Genomic DNA, 21,290 nt, shown 5'->3' with positions numbered 1-21,290 from the left:
CAATTTGAAAGAGCATCTGAATACCTAAAGAAAGTTTTTTTTTATTTTTTATTTGACATACTCGAAAGCTCGAATATCTGGGCCATGTTATGCGCAACCCAAAATACGATCTATTGCAGCTTATAATACAGGGCAAGATAAAAGGCAGACGTAGACCTGGCCGTAGACGAATATCCTGGCTCAAGAACCTTCGCCAGTGGTATAACATGAGTACAAGATCACTGTTTAGGGCAGCAGTAAACAAGATCCAGATAGCCTTAATGATTGCCAACCTCCGGTAGGAGATGGCACTTGAAGAAGAAGATTTGACATACTATTGTAAACACTTAACTTTAAAGATTCGTACTAAAAGGTAACTTTTGATCAAATAAAGTTAACAATAAGTGTTTTTTCTATTAGAGCTTGGCAATAAGACAACAAAATCCAGTCTAACTGAATGTACTTTAAAGTTGATATAAAGTTATAAAGTAGCAACAATGGCATTAGCCAGAGTGCACACAAGGTCAGCCCCACGGCGCCGCGCGCCGCGTAGTACGCGCCAAATGAATGAACGGGGGCCGCGTGCCTCGGACACCGGGGTGACGGGGTGGCTTTACTGTACTCTGCCATCTAGTCTTGATACTTTAAGTGATGTGTATGATAATATGTATAGTGCTATAATTAAAAAGTCTAATAAAACTGTAATCAAAAATAGTAGGCAACTTTGAATGAGAATACAAAAAAGTTGTCAATTTTTTGTTTTGATAATGTACCTATTTTTGCGTTTAATTTTCCTCAGTTATTGTAATAGAGATTTAGCCACCGAAAATATTATAGCACCGTGAAAGAGCAACTGTGGGATTCAATAGTGCATCTGGGAAAATTATTTTTTCTGCACATCTGTCAAGAAAAAGCAAAAACATTGCAAAAAATACAATTTGTAATAATATTATAATAAAAAACCAATTACCAACTAAGCAATTTAAAAGCCACCAAAAAATATTATGCATATCCGTCGAATCTCTAATTGATTTTATCGCATAAATTATGTTAAAATATGCAAATACTATCTTTCTATATCTCCAAATAGAGCAAAGGTCAATAATGGCTAGATACTAGACAGTAGCGACGTCATGAATACGAACAAGTTTCGAATCAAGGATCAAGACTATTAGGAATGTTATAGGATTTTACGATCCCCCGTCTGTATTCTGTAGGCAAGGTTAGGTTAGTTCGCAACGTGGCAGCACCGGCGCGCCATCGCGTCTCAATCGTAAACAAAATATATTTACTAAATTCTACATATTTAAATCAATTTCGTGCGTGATTTTGACTCGATAATGAACATTGTAATGTGTGCGTGCCTTAAGAGTTTAAAGTGTGTTTAAATCAAAAAATTTAATATTTTGGCGGTTTTAATTTTATAACGAGCAGGTAATTTTTGTAATAAATCAATATTAATTAATATATTAATAAAGTGTAAACTATGCTTTTGATACTTTTAACAACCAAAATAAAATAAATTTGCATAAAAATAAAATACTATTTTTTTTAAAAATGAGTTCGTTAAGAGTACGTTTTTCGCATGTAACTTCAGAACTATGCTTTTTGCAAGTGTTTCATTGAAGTTGACGTCTATCTGTCATTTTTTTAAATATCAATTAATGATGACAGGTTTATACCAAAACCCATGACGCTTGTTCACTCGAGACTTCGATACTAGTCTGTACATAGATTCCATTTGCCAAAATAAGAAGATTAGTCTTTTGAATGTTGTTTTGTGTGCTCGTGTTATTCCAGTCCCTCCCCCCTTGACATAAGGGCGTTATTTGCTCGAGTGTGTTTGACAGATGTAAGGGTGGATGCAGAATGTTTACAAACAGCGGTGCATCGATTTCACATAAAGTGGCACCCGCTCGCAGACCGCGGTATGGCGACGGGTGATAGCGGATTTGAAAACATTATTATTTACATAATATTCTACCTCGTGCTTTACTAATATCTTATATAAACGATTTCTCGTAGACAATCTGGAGATTTATATGATAAGAAAAATAAGTATAGTAATATTGTTCATAAATGTTTCTCTCAAATTTTATTTATACTGGATTTTTCTCGTATGTTGTCGTTGTCTTATAAAGTTTCAAGCTTGTCTTCATCCAGTTCTTTTATTTTATTTTATTAGAGATTCATTTAAATTTTCGGAAACCATCTTGCAAAGTTTAAAACTTTTATTTATCCAATTTAAATAACGGTACCTACTTATATTTATTTCAAAAAAAAACGATCATGAAAAAATAATAAGTCAACTTATTAAAAAAGAAAATTTCTTACATCATGTGCTTTCAAACAGAAAACATTGTTTATTTTTAACAATTATTTTGTAAATCTTCCTCTCCTCTTTTCACTGTGTCCTCTAGGATCTCACTCACACATCAACATACATTCTGCGCCTGTGTGAAACGGGCTTTACTATGACTCACGTTGCAGACGGCTATTGCACTACGTGTCAGACGCTGAAATAAACTATACAATAATAAACCTTGCCCTTTAAATCATAAAGTTCAAAATGGAAGTTCTGTTACACAATTTTCCAGAGCTAGGAGCTATCCTTAAAATGGACTTTATTAGTTAAGAAATAAAGTAGAAAATTGAAGTAAGATCAGACAAAATTTCGGGGTTTTCCTTGAATTTTCGGTTATGCTCATGGGTTAAATTAATTTTAGTAGTAATATATGGAGTATTGAATTAGAATTCCAGTCTATATTGGATTGTCTTGAAGATATACTATCATGCGTAGTTTTAAATTTTTAGACTTAATATTCGAATTTCGAATTTTTTTTTCGCTGTGTAGATAGTAGAGCTAATACTCCAAATTCAAATCTAAAAAAATACGTTTAGTAACTACTCTAGTATTTTTTTTTTTTTTTTTTTTTAATAGATATAGCGAGCAAGCGAGCAGGCGGGTCACCTGATGTTAAGTGATTACCGCCGCCCATGAACATTTGCAGCACCAGAGGAGCCGCCGATGCGTTGCCGGCCTTTTAGGAATTTGTTGGTCCGCCCCTTGAATAACCCCATGTTATAATCTAGAGGGAACACCGCCGATGGGAGTTGGTTCCACAGTTTGCACGTGCGTGGAAAGAAGGATCTGGCGCAGCGGACGGTCGAAGTGCACCAGACACCCAGATGGTGAGGGTGAAATTCCTTAGTATTAAGTACGTAAAGTAATAAAGGAATTTTGGCGCGCGATTTACTTAAAATTTTAAAATGAAAAGTCTTTTTAAAATATCATCAACCGAGACTGAAACCCGGGACTTTCTGTTTCAAAAGAACTAACATTAATTCAGTTGTAAATGTAACGACCGTGAAACGTATGCAAATGTACACAAACGTACATTTTTAATTCTATCTCGACAAAACCCCTAGATTAAGGGCTTCCACCCCTTTACCTTGTTGTACTACCTAATTTTAGCCCAAAGCACAAACGCAATTAGGTTTATTTTCGATTGTCATATTTTTCAGAATTTCTGTACTCTGTATTTTTTATCGTAATTGCGAATCTATGTCACTTGTTATACAGTGCATTTTCTATTGAATCCAAATTGTTTTCAGTATTTTAGCTGATTTGATTTTCGTGTATTGTAATTTCAACTTAATTCTGAACGAATTTGGATTGTGTTTCGATTGATCGTGTCTGTTCTGGATGTTCTAATGAAGTGGCTGGTGCGTGATTTTCCTTTTTGTCGTCGTTTTGTCGTAATGCATTGTCCGGTAAAAGCGAACAAGGTATACTATGACGTCACTGTACAGTACTTCAGTGACGATTACGAAAGCTTTGTCTCTATGGGTTCAGTGACAACTGTAAAAGCATAATAATGGCATAGTGCTTTCCCTTAATAATACTTCTGTCGCAGTTTTTCAGAAAAAAGCCTAAAGTTTACCGAGTTGGATCTGGTTGGAAAACTGAGAATTTTTCAAAATTTTGTTGCGGTCTCGATTTGCGCTCAATCGGCGGGAGACTTTACTTTTACCCTGATAATTAAATAGTTTTTAGGGTTCCGTACCCGAAGGGTGCCAACGGGACCCTACTATTAACTAAAAAGTAAAAACGGTTACATTTGAAAATGACACATTACTAAATTATTTCAAAAATTTACAGCCAGTATTTGGAGGGATTAGTGATTTGGAGGGATATCGTTGGGATCCTTACATCAACATGTAAGGATTCCAACGATATCCCTCTAAATCAGTTCAGGCATTTAGAAGTTATAGTGGAATAAAACAACTTACATACATACATAGACTCTGAAATCATCACTCCTTTTTTGGGCCATCGTGTTAAACTGTAAGGCTGCAAGCTCCTGTTAATTACTTAGCAGCATCAGCACCACACCCCTCACAATAGCGTCCTAGATAATCCGCTGTAAGGAACTACAGTAATGCATTCCATTGGCTATAAATCAGCCCAGCAATAGAGGGCGCGTCCCACTCTATACTTCACTGATGAATAAAGGGGAATTTTCACTAGGTGACGTCATAAGATATTGCTCTATACACTTACCACAAGAAATAATTTTATCAAAAGCGGTTGAACGAACAGGACCGCGTTGGGGTCCCAATAGAATGGCACGCACCGGAAGACGCAGTGTTGGAAGACCCCCCCCACTAGGTGGACGGACGACATCAGACGAGTCGCACGGAGCCGCTGGATTCAGGCGGCGCAAGACCGTAGCGTGTGGCAGTCCCTACAAGAGATCTATGTCCAGCAGTGGACGTCTATCGGTTGATGATGATGATGATGGTTAAACGGATGGGTCGTGAAAAGCTAGCAGACTGACAGACAGACACACTTTCGCATTTGTAATATTAATAAGGTAAAGTATTAAGTTAATATTACGTATTAAGTTATTAAGTAAATTTTTTTTTTTTTTTTTTTTTAATTACATACAAGAGAAAATTACACATAATAGGTAGCACGCATTGTAAAAACCACAGAGGTTTGACCCTCAATGCGTAAAAAGTAACGAAGTATTAAATAATATTAAATAAATTAAGTATTAAGTAATTAAGTATGGATCATGTCATTCATGATCTGATCTACACACATACCCTGAAACCCTGAAAACATTGCATTCTTTTGGGCATTTCTATGAGTTCAGATACCTGTGTCATTCACCTACTACTTTTCTTCTTAATTCGTTTTTATTTCACAGACAAATCTCGTATTCCGCTACAATTTTCAGGAAGTAAAAACTCTTAACGCCTCCTTGGTTTGGCCGCCTGAAGTGGTGTCGGTAAACTCCTGCAAACCAGGGGTTACTGATGAATACTCCCGCTCATGACACTGTAATAGATCCTACACATCACTACCCATATTATAAATGAAATAGTGTGTTTGTTTGTTGGTTTATTGGTTTGTCCTTCAATCACGTTGCAACAGAGCAACGGATCGACGTTATTTTTTTCATGGGTTTAAGACCTGGAGAGTGACATAGGCCATCCCGCGGAAAATCAAAAAATTCCCACGGATTTTTTTAAAACCTAAATCCACGTGTACGAAGTCGCAGGCATTAGCTAGTACCTAAGAGTTTTAAAATCTTAGTCTCTTGATATTTTAAGAAAAGTGTTTCATTTTTACTCAACTGTTGTTATTTTTCAATTAATGTTATGCCACTCGCTGAAAGAAAAAACTGAACATGTTTTTTCATTTCTTTCGCGCAGAAAAATAATGTCATCAAAAGTATGAAGTTTTTCCAATGAGATAGTTCTTTATGTGTGTAAATTTCAAAATACATCTTCGAGAGATATGTTCAATTTGAAGATTTAATAAAAACATGCTTAGAGTAAAGCTAAGTTTCAGACTATCGTTTTTACTGCACATTTTACGCTCGATTTGGCATACACGTTTACACGCGCTTCGATAACCCGAATGCGCGTGTGACTCGTGCTCCTTCCGACGGGTTCGCTCGAACAGTGCGTGTGAGTGATATGGATTGGCATCTTTCGCGGCTCAGCTAAACGAGAAAATTTTTTACTGAACTAACATGCGGCCGACGAGAAATTTTTGTCTACGCATTTTGTGTTATTTCTACGGATGTCTTCGGATACGAACTTATAAGCGCGTCGCAGGGTTGAAAAAAAAACAGTTTTAAAAAAAAAATTTTTTTAAATAAAAGACTTCTTTTAAACATTTGTTTAAAATCCTGGTTGCGCAAAAAAAACGCCAAACTGAAACCTAGAGCGGTTTGAGTTGAGCGTGTACGACGAACTATTTTATGTTTCTGTCCTTAACTGGAATGTGGATATTAGCAAATTCATCAGTTATAAATGTTAAGGAGGGCGACGAGAGGGTGCCCCTGATCCCAGTTTACTTAGATTACTTGGAATTGCATTTCAAATTTAATTATTTAGAATTAAACTTTATATTGCAGCTGTTGTATGTAACTCTGTCTAACACTCTGTATTTTGTAAATAGATAAATCTACCTAATTTCTGCCACCGGCTTTACTCACATAATTAGTCGTTGTTAGCCCGACTAGTTTCGAACCAATCCGGGGTCCTTATATATAATGGAAATCACTCACGATAGTTTAAACGCTAAAATCTACCTAATTTAAGTTATTAAAGTATTTTTCACAGAATCCATACTTATCTAATATCTAATATTATAAATGCGAATGTGCGTCTGTCTGCCTGTGTGTTTGTCTGCTAGCTTTTCACCGCCTACCTGTTTAACCGCTTTCGATAAAATTCGGTACAAAGATAGCTTACTCGGGATCGCATCCCCAACCACCCGTAGGCGGAAGTCCTAACCACTAGGCTATCACGGTGGGTTAGCACAAAATAAAATGCAACTACAATAATAAACCACAAGTATCACAAATCCACCATTTATTCCATTCCGACCCGGCATGTGGTAAGCAATAGGTACACTTACCCCACTTTATACTAGAACTCCCTCTATCTTGGCACCGTATCATAAGGGTCTCAAGATTTATTACCTTCACTCCTACCTCCTAAACTAGCCTATTATGAATGAATTCCAGATCATCTATTTCTTTTCCTCGGTACGCTGTATGAGTGAGACAAATATCAATCGATTCTAGAACACCGACAATGGCAATGGTAAAGGGGAATGATTCTAGTCTAAGAGATAGGTGGACAGGACATATCTATATGGATCTGAACACTTGATAATTTTTTGATAATGATTCTTGAAGGAATTAAGAACGTACTTAATTTTAAAAAATACAATATATTGTGTAACTTTATATTTCTACTTTCATATTATGACAGGATTGTGATATTTATTCTTCATTAATCAATATTAGCAAGTTAACAATGTAATTTTAAAAATTCATATCTACTGCTATATCTTTCTCTTAAGTCTGTTATTTAAAAAAAATGTGAATATTGTAAATATTACACAAAGTGAATTATCTAATAATTATAATATAGCTCATATGTACCTCATGTTATTTTTGTTAGTGGCTACATTAGAAACGCAAAAATAAAGAATAAATCAGAAGCCGCAATGGTTTATTTTTTTAATTTACAGAATAAGCGTATTGCTATTTGCTACAAATTACAATCACAACCAATATTTTGCGTTTTGGTTACTACTATTATAGTAACCAAAATATATTTATTTCATATACCAACTGTAGGAAAAGAAACAGCGCACCTAACGGATCATTTTAAAAGCTCTAGTTTACCAAACAATCTGCGAGAATCAAATAACTACAGCTTACTATTAGCATTTAGAATCGTCATTAAAGTCATTTCTGTTACACTTTGTTAAACAGCTTTTTGAATTTCAGTTCACAGTTCACACTTATTTTCATTTTTACCGCATTTGGGTTTGGCTTCAATTAGGTATTTAAGAAGTTGTAGCTCTCTCTGGGACTATAACGGTGTTTTCCTAAATGCATTTTCTTGATTTGACGAAAAACTTACCACTTCAATCAATGACTCTATTTCGACTCTACTTTAAATAGAATTAGGTTCATTATTGAATGATTTCCTTACAAGGAATTTTGGTTTCCAATAATCATGTAAGATTAGTTTCTCTATTGTGTTATGTAATGGGTGGTGATAAGGGCTATTTTCCTTTGTTTGTTTTTGTCGGAAATTCGTCAGCTGTGGACAGCTTGTCTAGTTAAGGCGCCATAAATCATTGTTCGTGAATTTAATAAGAGTTGAGACAAAGTTCAAATGTTGAGAGATTTGAGGAATGAGTTTCGTGAACAGTTGTGATCTTATAGATTTGATATTTTATTGGACTTGACAGTTTAATGTGATCATTTCTTTTTATTATGGCTATTACGTCTTAACAAGCTTTACAGCCACTATGTCCAAACCGAATCGTTAATTTTCTTTGTGTAAAATATATTTATTGCTTAATTTTGAACATTAATTAGCTTAGTTGGTTCTTATATTTAATAAAGTTTAGCTTTTTAAGCTCAGACTTATTTTACTTTATTTGCGTTTACTTTTTAGTCATAGTAGAAGATATCTAAAGTAAATTGTAGGTATTTTTTTGTGAAGCCAATTAAATTATTGACCAAGTAAATTATGAATAATCTGGCACTTCATAAAGCTATCAAACGGAAGAAAAAAAGTGTAATCTCTTGAGTGTGATTAACAGAAGCATAGTGAAGTGAAGTGACGTCATGGCAGAACATTGGTCATGGTTGACGGGAAGTGAAACGGCGGAGTACACGTACAGCCCGCCCACGCGGCCCAGCCGCCCGCCCCACCGCCCGCTCGTCAAGCTAGCCACCAGCGCTCATCTGCACACCATCGCCAGGTGAGTGAAGTGACGTCACGGCGGAACACTGCTGACGGCAGTGACGTCATATCCCAGCACAGTCGGTAGTGGCAAAATACTAAGTCAGCCACTTGTCTATTAACTTTAATAGCCTGGTGGTTCAGAGTGGATACTCTGATAATTTTATTGATCAAAATACAGTTTAAAAAACTTTTTTCTACAATTTAGGCTTAATAAATACTAAAGTTTCGTACTATTAATTAAACCTATCAAGTAACTTATTTTTTATCTGTAAAATTACGATAGTCAAAACTAAATCCAAGAGTCCAATTCAGCGAGTATGTTCATAGTATTATATTAGTAGGTATTTGTTATAAATCGCTTTCTGAAATTTTTTGTGGTTATTATGTCAGATCGTAATGTGTGAAATTAGTAAACGTCTTTCGCAAGAATTAAGATTGGAATTATATTTTAGTGTAATTAATATTTTATCTCCAAGAGTCCCTTAAGAAACGATTTATCTTTAAATTTAATAAAACAAAATTTTTATAATCCACGTGAATTGAAGCAATTCGGACGTCAATATTTCCTAAAAAGTCGGTAATTCTGTTAACGGGCTCTTAATACCTAGGTAACTTTACTGACTGCTGGCAGTGACCCTAGAAAAAGCTTGTGTCAGCTGTCCCGAGGATCTTCAAAGAGAAACTGAAAAACACACACACAAAAACAGACATATTAGTGTGAGTTATACTATAATAAATTAATAACTAACCCAAAAGTCATCTTCACCGTAAATAGTGTTGATTGTATAAAATAATAATAATATAATCTAATTATTTATTTTCAAAGCTTATAATAGGAATAGCAAAATTACGTTTTGTTATCAGGGTGTTCAGCGATTCCATACTAATAAAATGTATACATGCGAAAGTGTGTCTGTCTGTCTGTCACTTTGTCTGTCTGCGAGCTTTTCAGGGCCAATCTGTTTAACCGATATTGACGTTTGGTATAGATATTATAGCTTGAATTTCGGGCATGGACATAGGTTACTTTTTGTCCCAGAATGTGAAAGAGTTTCCACGGGATTTTCAAAAAGCCTAAATCCACAATGAAGTCGTGGGCATCACCCATTTGGTACAGTGATAGCTCGCAGCTCAGGCACAGAATATAGATCGTAGGTTACTTTTTATCTCGGAAAATTTAAAAAAGTTATGGCATTATGGCATGGAGGAGGTTTTTAGTCCGTAGGCCATTGTGGAGTCGGGCATGCCGGAGGCATCCATGAGGATTTTCCTCCTCCCCGAACGGAAAAAAAAAAAAAAAAAAAAAAGGTTACTTTTTATCTCGGAAAATTTAAAAAAGTTATGGCATTTTCAAAAATCAGATCCACGCGGACGAAGTCGCGGGCAACATCTACTACCTATAGTATATTAATACGCAAAAGTATATCAGTACTGGGATATAATTTATTACCCTTCAAGCAATACATGCATTTTCTTTACCTATTCAAAGCTGTTTTCGTGAAAAATCGCGCAAATGCCCACCGGGACATATTTCACGTGCACTCTATTTTTCAGCAACAATAACATTTAAACCTATTTTATACTCTAATCCCTTGTCATAGAGTTCACTGTTAATAACAAAAGCACTTTAAAAAGTTAATACTTTTCTTCACCTATTTTTGTTTGAAGCTGGAGTGCTTTAAAACCACGATGTATTTGCAGAGTAAACCTGTCTTTTTACAACAGCATAAAGTTTGTATTCGCGTGTTGGAACAGCAAATGGCTAATGATGTAAGGAGACCAATTTATATTTGCAGTTGGCGATGAAGCAATTTGAAGGGTTTCCGAGGTTTTCCACATGTATATTCAACACGGCATTGCTGTACACTGCTGACTGCTGACAGCATGATGGATGAATGCAGTTCCTTTCGCGAAATCATTAAACCTTAATGCAGGAAAACTTGGTTTAGTTGCCAAAGTGCAACTAACTAGATTATTATTTTAGAAATAAGCATACTAATATCTCAATATATAAAAGGAAAAGGTGATAGACTGACTGACTGACTCACTGACTAACTGGCTGACTGATCTATCAACGCACAGCTCACACTACTGGACGGATCGGGCTGAGCATGCAGATAGCTATTATGACGTAGGCATCCGCTAAGAAAGGATTTTTGAAAATTCTACCCCTAAGGGGGTGAAATAGGGGTTTTGGGGGTGCGTGCCCGGGATCGAACCCCTGACCACCGATTAGAAGGCGGACGTCCTAACCACTAGGCTATCACAGCTTCTAATAGTACGATTACGTAGAATTTTAATTTCGTAAAATTTTGTATCGGATTACGTAGAAAATTTTACAAAATTAAACCATTTGCGTCCCCCAAATGCTATTTGCTGGCATGTATCAGAGCCGGGTCACGGCTCGCAGCCACGAGAGGAGAGGGAAGCTGGCTAATGGCCCATGTGATGGACTACGTGAGCTGAACTATCAATTTATTGTTTTGTAACCGAAAATTACTTTTGTATGGAAATCCATTTAATGGTTTTGCTGAATTTATGACCATTCTTAATAGACCAGATAGAGTTTGACCCATCTCAGATTGGTCGGTTATTGTAAATCTTTTCTTAGTTGAGGTCTTTGAGGTCTCTGTCAGGTCTGCGACTCCCGCGCTAACATGGTGCGAGGCGTCCCCCCGCCTCATAACCCGTTTGTCATCTCGACCTGTCGCATACAGCGGCCTTTACAATGACATTTCGGATTTGTAGAGCATTGTCTTTGTCACTCGTACCTATATGACGTTTTGTCGGTCTCAACGACAGCGACAATGCTTTACAAATCAGCTATCTCCTTCTAAAGGCCGATGTACATTACTTTCGGCCGCGTACTGTAACTTCTAGGCCTAGCGGATTGTCGAAGGTGAAATGAATTGTCAATCCATACTAACAATATAAATGCAAAAGTGTGTCTGTCTGTCTGTTAGCTTCTCACGTCCCATTCGTCGAAAAAGATTTCGACGAGATTTGGTACAGAGATATCTTGCATCCCGAGGAAGCCACTATTTGTCTCGGAAAATCAAAGAGTTTCCAAGCGATTTTTAAAGGTTGCTTAACCGATTTTGATCAAAGGTATAGAGAAAACTTGCATCTAAGGGAGGGACATCCTTAGACCTTTTATCCCGGAAAATCAAGAGTTACCACGGGAAATCCCCTGCCTAAGTTTCGCTTTGTTACAAATGTAAAAAAATTAAAACACTTGTTTTTTAATTTCCGTAATGCGAGATCCGGCTTCTAAGTTCTAACCCAATTTTTAACATGTTTGTTACGGACCCACATTTGCTAAACATATCAATTCTGTAATTGAAAAAGTTTTCCTTTGATGTATCGCGTATTTGGAACCGTTACATATTTCAGTAGGGATTTGTATCATCAATCTCGTATATCTATATAATAGCTGCTTGTATGTTCGCGTGCCAACAATCCGTCACAGTAACGAGCCAGGTATGACAGCACCTAGGGTCTCAAGCAAAATGGAGGCTCTCTAACAAACGCTATCATTATAGGATCTATATATATATATATATCACCTGTAACATAGTAATAATTTAAGGGCACGTTCGGGACCTAATCTGTAAAAGAACACATTCATAATTGAGCCTCGATAGCTCAATAGTTAAAGAAGCGAACTGAATGAGGTTTTTCCGGGATAAAATGACAATTTCCGGGACGCAAGCTACCTCTGTACCAAATTTCATACAAATCGGTTTTACGGATGGGCCTTTAGGATCCCGTGGGAAGTCTTTGATTTTCCGGGATAAAAGTAGCCTATGTCCATTGTCCATCCTCGGCATGTAAGGTAACTCTGTACAGAATTTCGTCAAAAGCTGTCGGTTAAGCTGTTGGGCCGTGAAAAGCTAGCAGACAGACAGACAGACACACTTTCGCATTTATAATATTAATATGGATTTAGGTAAGATAATAATATACCAACATACAATATGTAAAATAGCAAGCGTAAACATGTAAACAATAGAAAAGATGACAATATTTACTTGAACACATGGAGTTTATTTGATATCTCCCATGCTCTGCAGTCTGCACACACCTGTGCTCCCCATTATCTCCGAAACAATAAAACCTAACGCGACAAACATACACGACTCTATCGCACGGAAAAATGTAAAAATTTACATATAAATAGATCGCGATTTTGGTGGAAAATATTTATTTCTCCCCTGGCAACACTACGTGACGGGAATGGGGGAGTAGGGAAATGGCAACACACGATTACTCATTGCCCGCTTCCCTTACGTTGGAGCTCAGATTTAGTTTTCAATTTTTCTCTTAACATATTTTCCCTCTTTGAAAAAAATATAACATCGATGATTCAGCAAGCGTATCGAAAACCCAATCAATACTCGGCGGTTGCTTTTTTCAAAATATAATAATTAGTTTACAATATGAAGCTATGCATACTAATATTATTATAAATGCGAAAACTGTCTGCTAGCTTATCACGGCCCAACAGTTTAACCGACTTTGATGAAATGTGGTACAGAGTTAGCTTATATCCCGGGGAAGGACATAGGCTACTTTTTATTCCGGAAAATCAAACAGTTCCCACGGAATTCTCAAAGGCCTATCCGTTTAACCGATTTATATGAAGTTTGGTACAGGTAGTGTCAAAGAGTTCTCACGGGATTTTTAAAAACCTAAATCCACGCAGACGAAGTCGCGGGCATCATCTACTATAATATAACTTTTTTTTTAACTTTTTTCTTTTTTTTTTAATGAAAATATTACAATAAAACTTAAAGCTAGCCTTATCTAATTACTATACAACTTAAAACATGTACACTTTTCACACTTCTTTCAAAGTAATAGTAAGTCACAGAGAATTCAAGTTAGTAAACCTACCTATCGCCAGATATTGTTGGTATGTATTTTGGAAATTTTCAAAAAGTCCACGTGCCTATTATACAATTAGATTAGAGAGAATAGCATTGCTATTACCGTATAATTAGTCCTACCTTCAAATTAGTATTACCTTCAAATTAGTGATCTTGTAGCAAATATCTACACTTCAAGACCTACCGAAGCGGAATCAAATGCACCAAACCTAGAATTACTTAGGTACTTGAACAGCGGATGTCATCACTTAGTAACAACTACAGATATTAACAAGTTTTAAATTTAAATCTTGATCCATTCAAATAAAGTTCAAAAATCATTGATCTATTAACGATGGTTAATGATACATAATGTGGGACTTGAAAAAAATCTTTCTTGGTTATAATGAAGGGAGCTTGATGCGGATCTCATTGTGAGAAAGCCCGAGGTGGCAACATGGCGTCATATTGGTACATGGTGGTGTTGGTGGTCGCTGCAGTGTGGAGACCAGCGAGTGGCACTGCAGAGGTCATGAGCCACGTCACCGCGCATTTCGGTAAAGCTTTAGAGGAGTGCCGGGAAGAGGTAAGAATCAGTACCCTTATTATAAATGCGAAAGTGTGTTTGTTTGTTGGTCTGTCCTTCAATCACGTCGCAACGGTGCAACGGATTGACGTGATTTTTTGCATGGGTATAGATAAAGACCTGGAGAGTGACATAGGCTACTTTTTCAAAAACGGGATTTTCAAAAACCTAATTCCACGCGACGAAGTTGCGGACATCAGCTGGTGTTTACTATTTTATTTATTGAAATCCCTGTATTAACATTGCCAATCATTGCATGAACTCTATTATTGAATCAATGAAATGAATTATTGCAAAGCGGTACTTCATAGGCTCCCTCTCTATAAAGCGCAAGTCCACCCACATATTATGAAGTATTGGGCACCTTTGGGCACCCCAGTACCAACTCCTTTCATTTGATCACACCCAAAGGCGGCTGTTCGACTTGTGGACGATCCTAAACTAATTGGCTCGTCGAAACGCCTTTCGAAAGGCGTTTCGACGAGCTCTCTTTGCGTGTCCTATCGCCTATATAAATGGGGAGTGCTCTAGAGTTGTTTTTTTTTTCATTCCACCCTCCTTTTTTTAAAACCGCACCGCATGCCACCGCAAGAAATTTCACCACCTGGGTGTCTGGTGCACTTCGACCGCCAGATCCTTTTTCGACGCACATGCAAACTGTGGAATGAACTCCCTTCGGCGGTGATCTCATTAGATTACAACATGGTTTTATTCAAGGGGCGGACCAACAAATTCCTGTAAGGCCGGCAACGCATTGGCGGTTCCTCTGGTATTGCAAATGTTCATGGGCGGCGGTAATCACTTAACATCAGGTGACCCGCCTGCTTGTTTTCTCGCTATTCTTATTTTAAAAAACACGAATTGTGATAATTTTATTCAATTTTGAAATAATATAATAAATAAATTGTTAGATTAGTTGGCATCTTTAAGAGCAGTCTAAGTTATCATCATTATCAACCGATAGACGTCCACTGCTGGACATAGGTTTCTTGTAGGGACTTCCACACGCCACGATCTTGCACCTCCAGAATCCTAGCGACTCCAACGATTAAGGAGGGGACTGAAATCCGAAAGGTCGGAGGTTTGAATCCCACCCGTTGTACTATTGTCGTAACTCGTACCCACTCCTAGCATAAGCTTTTCGCTTAGGTGGAATGAAAAGGGAGATATTGGTCAATTTACATGGCTAATATTCTGTAAAAAAAAAAAACGTTAAACATCTAAAGTTTAAATTAACTGATTAGATATAACATTTTGCTTTGCTTTGACTACAGTCAGGCCTCTCCCCCGAGGTCCTGGAGCAGTTCCAGCACTTCTGGAGCGAAGAGTTCGAGGTGGTGCACCGCGAGCTGGGCTGCGCGCTCATCTGCATGTCCAACAAGTTCGCGCTCATGCACGACGACGCCAGGATGCATCACATGAACATGCATGACTATGTGAAGAGCTTTCCTAATGGTTGGTCTATTTGAACACCGGCCAAGTGCGAGTCAGACTCGCGCGCCGAGGGTTCCGTATTACAGTCGTATTTTTTCGACATTTTTCACGATAAATCAAAAACTATCATGCATTAAAAAAAATTGTTTTAGAATGTACAAGTAACCCTTTCATGTGATACCCCATTTGGTATAGTTATTTAAAATATTGAAAATATTAATATTTGTTCAAGCACATTTTAATTTTTATTCTGTTAACCACAAATTCAAGGTTTTCGGATTTTTTCCTTTGCTTGTGCTATAAGACATAGCTACATACCCGTAGGTTTGGATTCCCCCTGTCCTGACAGACATGACAGACAGACAAACAATGGAGTGATCCTGTAAGGCTTCCTTTTTTCTTTTGAGGTCCCTTGAACCCTTAAATTAAAATCAGCGCACACGCGGCGCGGTCTAGATTATTTTGGCAAATAAACTCAAAATAATTACCAAATTTTTTATAAATTATTATAGCGTATTACTTATTGTTTTCCTAATGTAACAATACGTTACTAAAAATTGTAAACTTTCAGGTGAACTTCTGTCAGAGAAGATGGTGGAACTGATCCACAACTGTGAGAAAGAGCACAATGACATAGAAGATGACTGCAGCCGCGTGGTGAAGGTCGCTGCCTGCTTCAAGAACAACTGCAAGAAGGAAGGCATCGCACCAGAAGTCACTATGATCGAAGCCGTGCTAGAAAAGTATTAACTTACGCCAGAAATTTAATATATAATCTTAAAATACTAACTAGCCGCTGTTATCTACTCAAAAGTTAGTGTTAAGACTTTAGTACTTACTTAGAATCTTTAGAACGTCAAATAAGATGGCAAAATTATTGCTTTGTTACATTTATTATTAATTAGCTGCCACGGAGAACTTCGCACCGCATAACAGTCGATTCTTTCTCAGGATTTTTTAAAAAAATTCTCTCCGTAAGAACCATCCTCGTACTTTAAGGAATATTATAAAAAAAGAATTAGCTAAATCGGTTCAGCTGTTCTCTAGATTTCACATTCAGCCATTCATTTTTATACCTATTTAGAGAAGATTTGTAATTTGTTAAAGACCTAAAAATTTATCTCCCTAATTTTGTTAGGTATTGTTTTTACCCCCTTTCAAAAAGGAGGAGGTTCTCAATTCGACCCGTTTTTTATGAATTTCAATTTAAATGAAATTACTCAAGTTACAACTGAAAGCAATATTATGTTTATGTAATTATGACTTATGAATCTATATTTTTTTTGTTGTTGTTTAACATTGATCAAATACTATGACAACTAACTGCGAGAATACGGACTCTGATTTTGTATACAATTATTTTAATCCAATAAAGTAATCATGAAAATTAAACATGTTTTGTTTTGTAGAGATTCTAAAGCTTATTTTTACTACTCGTATCATAGAAAATCTGTATACTTACCTATATAAAATTCAAAATCACTGACTGACTCACTGACTGACTTATATATCAACGCACAGCCTAAACAGCTGGCTGGTTCAGACATGAAATTTGGAGAGTCTGTTCTTTGTAAAGAGTCGGTATCCACTAAGAAAGGATTTTTCGAAATTCCACCCCTAAGGGGGGTAAATATGGTATAGAAGTTTGTTTGAAAGTCTGTCATTTTTAAAGTTACATCAAAGTTACGTAAGATTTTTGAAAATTCTACTCCCAAGGGTGTTAAATAGGGGATGAAAGTTTGTATGAAAGTCCGTAATTTTTCGAGTTATTTCCATAAACATTGATATTTTGGGTTTTCAGTTGCAAAAGAAAAATACTTTGATACCTATTTCAGGGTTTTTGAAAACTCCACCCCCCACGTCGATTTTCTTAATTCCACCCGAGCGAAGCCAGGGTGATTCAGCTAGTATACATATAGAGATCACCTTTTAAGATGATTTTAACAATCTTTTTGAAAAATATACGATTGACAAGAACAATTAATTGATACAATGATGAGATAATGTGGTGAGTAATTAATATACACGACCACTTAGTAAACGGGTAGATGTCTACAATTAACCGATCAAAGATAAAAAGCACATAAAACTGTTAATATGAATAAAAACGGGCAATTAGCGAGACACTAAAAAGCGAATGGTTTCTAAAGAGATCATAATCCTGAACAGTAAACACTTAACCAATAGTGACTGGTATTTTGTTTATTACATGAATCAATTTCATTAGTTAGTCAGAGACTATTATTATGAAAGAAAAAACTGACTGACTGACAGACTGAATATCAGCGTACAGCCAAAACCGCTGGATGTAGAACCTTGAAATTCTGCATGTAAATTCACTCTAAATTTATTTTGATCATGACTCAGTGCGTACTTGTAAACTAAACTGATAAATTGTTGAATTTTTGTAATGAAGATTCAAATAGGGAAATCAATTCATTGTAAAGACTACTATCGTCATCACTAGTTCAGACTGTGTACATCCGCTGCTGAACCTAGGCCTTTCCCAGAGGGCGCCACCACACCCTGTCCTCAGCTTTTTTACCAATATTATTAAGTTCGCATCGATTTCATCAGTTTTGATTTGTACCTAGGTAGTTATAATCTAGTTTAGTTTAGTATTATAAGAGGAATGTGCAACATCCATATAAACTCAAGAGAGTTTCTAGATGTCAAGCGTAAAATTGTATAATTATTATTTGGCCGAAATAATGAATTTAAAAAAGGCTATTTTTTTCTTTAATTTGTATTCTTATATACACTTCTGGCCATATTGCCTGTTCTATTCAACCATGTCTTTCATCACGTGTTTAGGCTATTGCTTTATTTTCATTATTGATCAAATTGGAGAGTATTTTATCATAAGCTTATAATTTTTTATAAAACTAGTCCTGACATGAGTCCACGTCAAATCCTTCACTAATCCCAAGAAAATGATTACGTACAAAGTGCACTTAGCGCAGTAAAGTGTATAATCAAGCGATCATTTTGCCATTTGAAAATTCAATCGCGAGGTAGTATTTACGCCTCCACCTCTGACGTTAAAGTGCTTAGTGACTTGATTGATCTTAGTGCTCACGAACTTTTAACATACTTTTAAAAGCCAATTCTCTAGATGTCCGTCATCAAAATCAAAGATATAAAAAAAAATAGAAAAATTATTTTTTCAGAACAGTTTGGGGTCGAAACTGGATTTTAGTTGAATCACAACTGACTCGGGCCTCCATATTAAATTTAAAAAAATACAAAAAAAATAAAAACCGACTTCGATACACAAACACTAAAAATTGAAAAATAATTTAATTTATTACCGAATATATTATGTATACAAGAGTTGATATAGTTCCATAATAATATTTTTTGGTGCCGGTAAAAATCACTACTTAGCAGATCGCTTACAGTACACGGCAGAAAATAATGTACATCGACCTTTAGATGGAGATAGCGGATTTGTAGAGCATTGTCTCTGTCGTTGAGACCGACAAAACTTCATAGGCATGAGTGACAGAGACAACGCTGCATAAAGCCGAAATGACATTCTAAAGGCCGATGTAACTATTTTCTGCCGCGTACTGTACCTACTTTTTACACGATTTCCCAAAAACAGGAGTGTGCTATTTTCAGGGCTCATGCACCTATGTGAGTTTATTTATTCCACCATTCCTTATAAATTAAACAGATTTGGATATATGGGGTATCGTTAGAAACCCTACATCATCTCTAGTGGTATTGGCTATAATTTTTTTGGGAAAAAAAACAATATGTCTGTATTGCGCCATTTTTCCATTTTGCCACTAGACGATGCCCGCACGGACTTAGGTTTTGTAAAATCTCGTGGAAACTGTTTGGATTTCCGGGATCAAAAGTAGTCTATGTCTTACCCCGGGATTCAAGCTATCGCGGTACCAAATTTCATTGAAATCTGGTAAACGGATGGGCTGTGAAAAGCTAGCAGACAGACAGACAGACAGACAGACAGACGGACAGACACACTTTCGCATTTATAATATTAGTATGGAAGCATGGATGGATGTGATTGAACTTAAAGACTATTTATTTAAAGTTATTCGCTCGGCTGACGCGTCAAAGAGAATAATAGACATAGTAGAAAACTGCATTCAGGACAACAACAGCCTTAATTAATTAGCACGCAGTCGCAAACAGATGCGAGTAATTAACGAAACAAATCGATTCCACGACTCGCACGAGCTGAATAATCGATTCTGATGTGTGAACCAAAACAACGGCCAAATGGTCAATATTAAATACTTTTTGTTGTTGTAAGTTTCAAATGTCTAGCAATACTTATAGTCAAGTAGATAGTTAATACTTAGGCCTCCTAATTTAGCGAGCAAACGAACTGGTGGGTCACCTGATGTTAAGTGATGTCTCTCCACCTAGTTGGGAGTCTTCCGACGCTGCGCTTTCCGTGCGAGGTTGCCATTCTAGCACCTTAGCACCACAACGTTTATCTATGTTCCCTGCTCACAACCACTTTAGCTTGGCAGTTGGCAACCCATTGCGCTTCAGTAAGCGGCCTAAAGTAATGTACATCGACCTTTAGATAGCAAATTTGTAGAGCGCCGTCTCTGTCGTTGAGGCCGACACAAAACGTCATATAGGCATGAGTGACAGAGACAACGCTCTACAATGCCGAAATGGCATTCTAAAGGCCGATGTACATTACTTTCGGCCGCGTAGGTACTATATGTGGGTAACTCTACGGATGGCGGGCATGAGCTATTCAAAAGATGAATCTAGCTAGGTACATGAGTAATGAAATAATTAACTTAACAAACGAAACATAAATCAGATGAGTACATTTTTAATACTGATATTAAAATTAATAACAAAGATTTAATACCCAAATTATGCAGAATGTACCTACATTTTAAAAGAGCATCCATTAAAAATAAAATCAACAACGTATAATTTATAGGCACTGCGTGGTTCTTAATTATAATGCAACGGTAATTAATAAAACAAATTGGTTTCACCACTCCCACCAACTCGTTAATAAATCGATTCCAATGTGTGAACCACAGAATTTCTAATATGAAAAATTGAAATGGTAGATGCTGTCTTCAATACCTTACACAAAACCATCTTATAGTGTGGAATCAATTCGACGTTTTGAATTTTTCTAATAGGAAAGCTGTTAAGCGAGGTTTAGATTAGCAACAAATCAAATATCACAAAACAAATTGTTAAAAGTTTTATTCCAACTAGACTATCGCTTCCCGACCAAAGAATTATATAAGAAAACTGATCAACTATCTATTAGTCAGTTATACAAATACAAAACATGCATACTAGTTAGAAAAATACTCTTAGAGTCCGTACATACACAAATCACTTTTAAGACAAAATCTCATAAACATGGTACACGAAACAAACATAAACTACAATTAACTAAAGCTAGGACTAATTGTGGGGTGAAAACTATACAGTTTGAGGGAGTACTACTATATAATAACTTGCCGAAAGACATTTTTAACGAAAAATCTTTTCCAAAATTTAAAGAAAAATTAAAAAAATATTGTCAAACACTATAGTTTTAAATATATAGGTACTAGTTTTATTATTGTATAAATTCACCGTATCATAAATAATGTTTTCTTCTATAT

General features: G+C 36.3%; 2 protein-coding genes across 2 annotated transcripts in view; both read left to right on the top strand.

The window, feature by feature from the left end:
- LOC117991625 (protein prickle-like) overlaps positions 1–21,290 on the top strand; it is a 363,781-nt gene that overhangs the window by 92,511 nt on the left and 249,980 nt on the right. The window lies entirely within an intron of this gene.
- Obp83g (Odorant-binding protein 83g) lies at positions 14,067–16,415 on the top strand. The gene is made up of 3 exons (XM_034979279.2): positions 14,067–14,229; positions 15,504–15,684; positions 16,235–16,415. The coding sequence occupies exons 1-3, from the start codon at positions 14,101–14,103 to the stop codon at positions 16,411–16,413; spliced, it is 489 nt and encodes a 162-aa protein (XP_034835170.1). The 5' UTR covers positions 14,067–14,100; the 3' UTR covers positions 16,414–16,415.

Source organism: Maniola hyperantus, chromosome 20, assembly GCF_902806685.2.
Source record: "Maniola hyperantus chromosome 20, iAphHyp1.2, whole genome shotgun sequence".
Classification (NCBI taxonomy): domain Eukaryota; kingdom Metazoa; phylum Arthropoda; class Insecta; order Lepidoptera; family Nymphalidae; genus Maniola; species Maniola hyperantus.
Note: the sequence above shows the minus strand (reverse complement) of the source record. Positions and strands in the feature narration are given on the sequence as shown.

Bases quoted from the DNA above. Each gene is read 5' to 3' on its own strand.
- Obp83g (XM_034979279.2), top strand. From the start codon at position 14,101: ATGGCGTCATATTGGTACATGGTGGTGTTGGTGGTCGCTGCAGTGTGG. The intron at 14,230-15,503 runs GTAAGAATCAGT...CTTTGACTACAG, and splicing joins TAGAGGAGTGCCGGGAAGAG to TCAGGCCTCTCCCCCGAGGT. The intron at 15,685-16,234 runs GTTGGTCTATTT...GTAAACTTTCAG, and splicing joins TGTGAAGAGCTTTCCTAATG to GTGAACTTCTGTCAGAGAAG.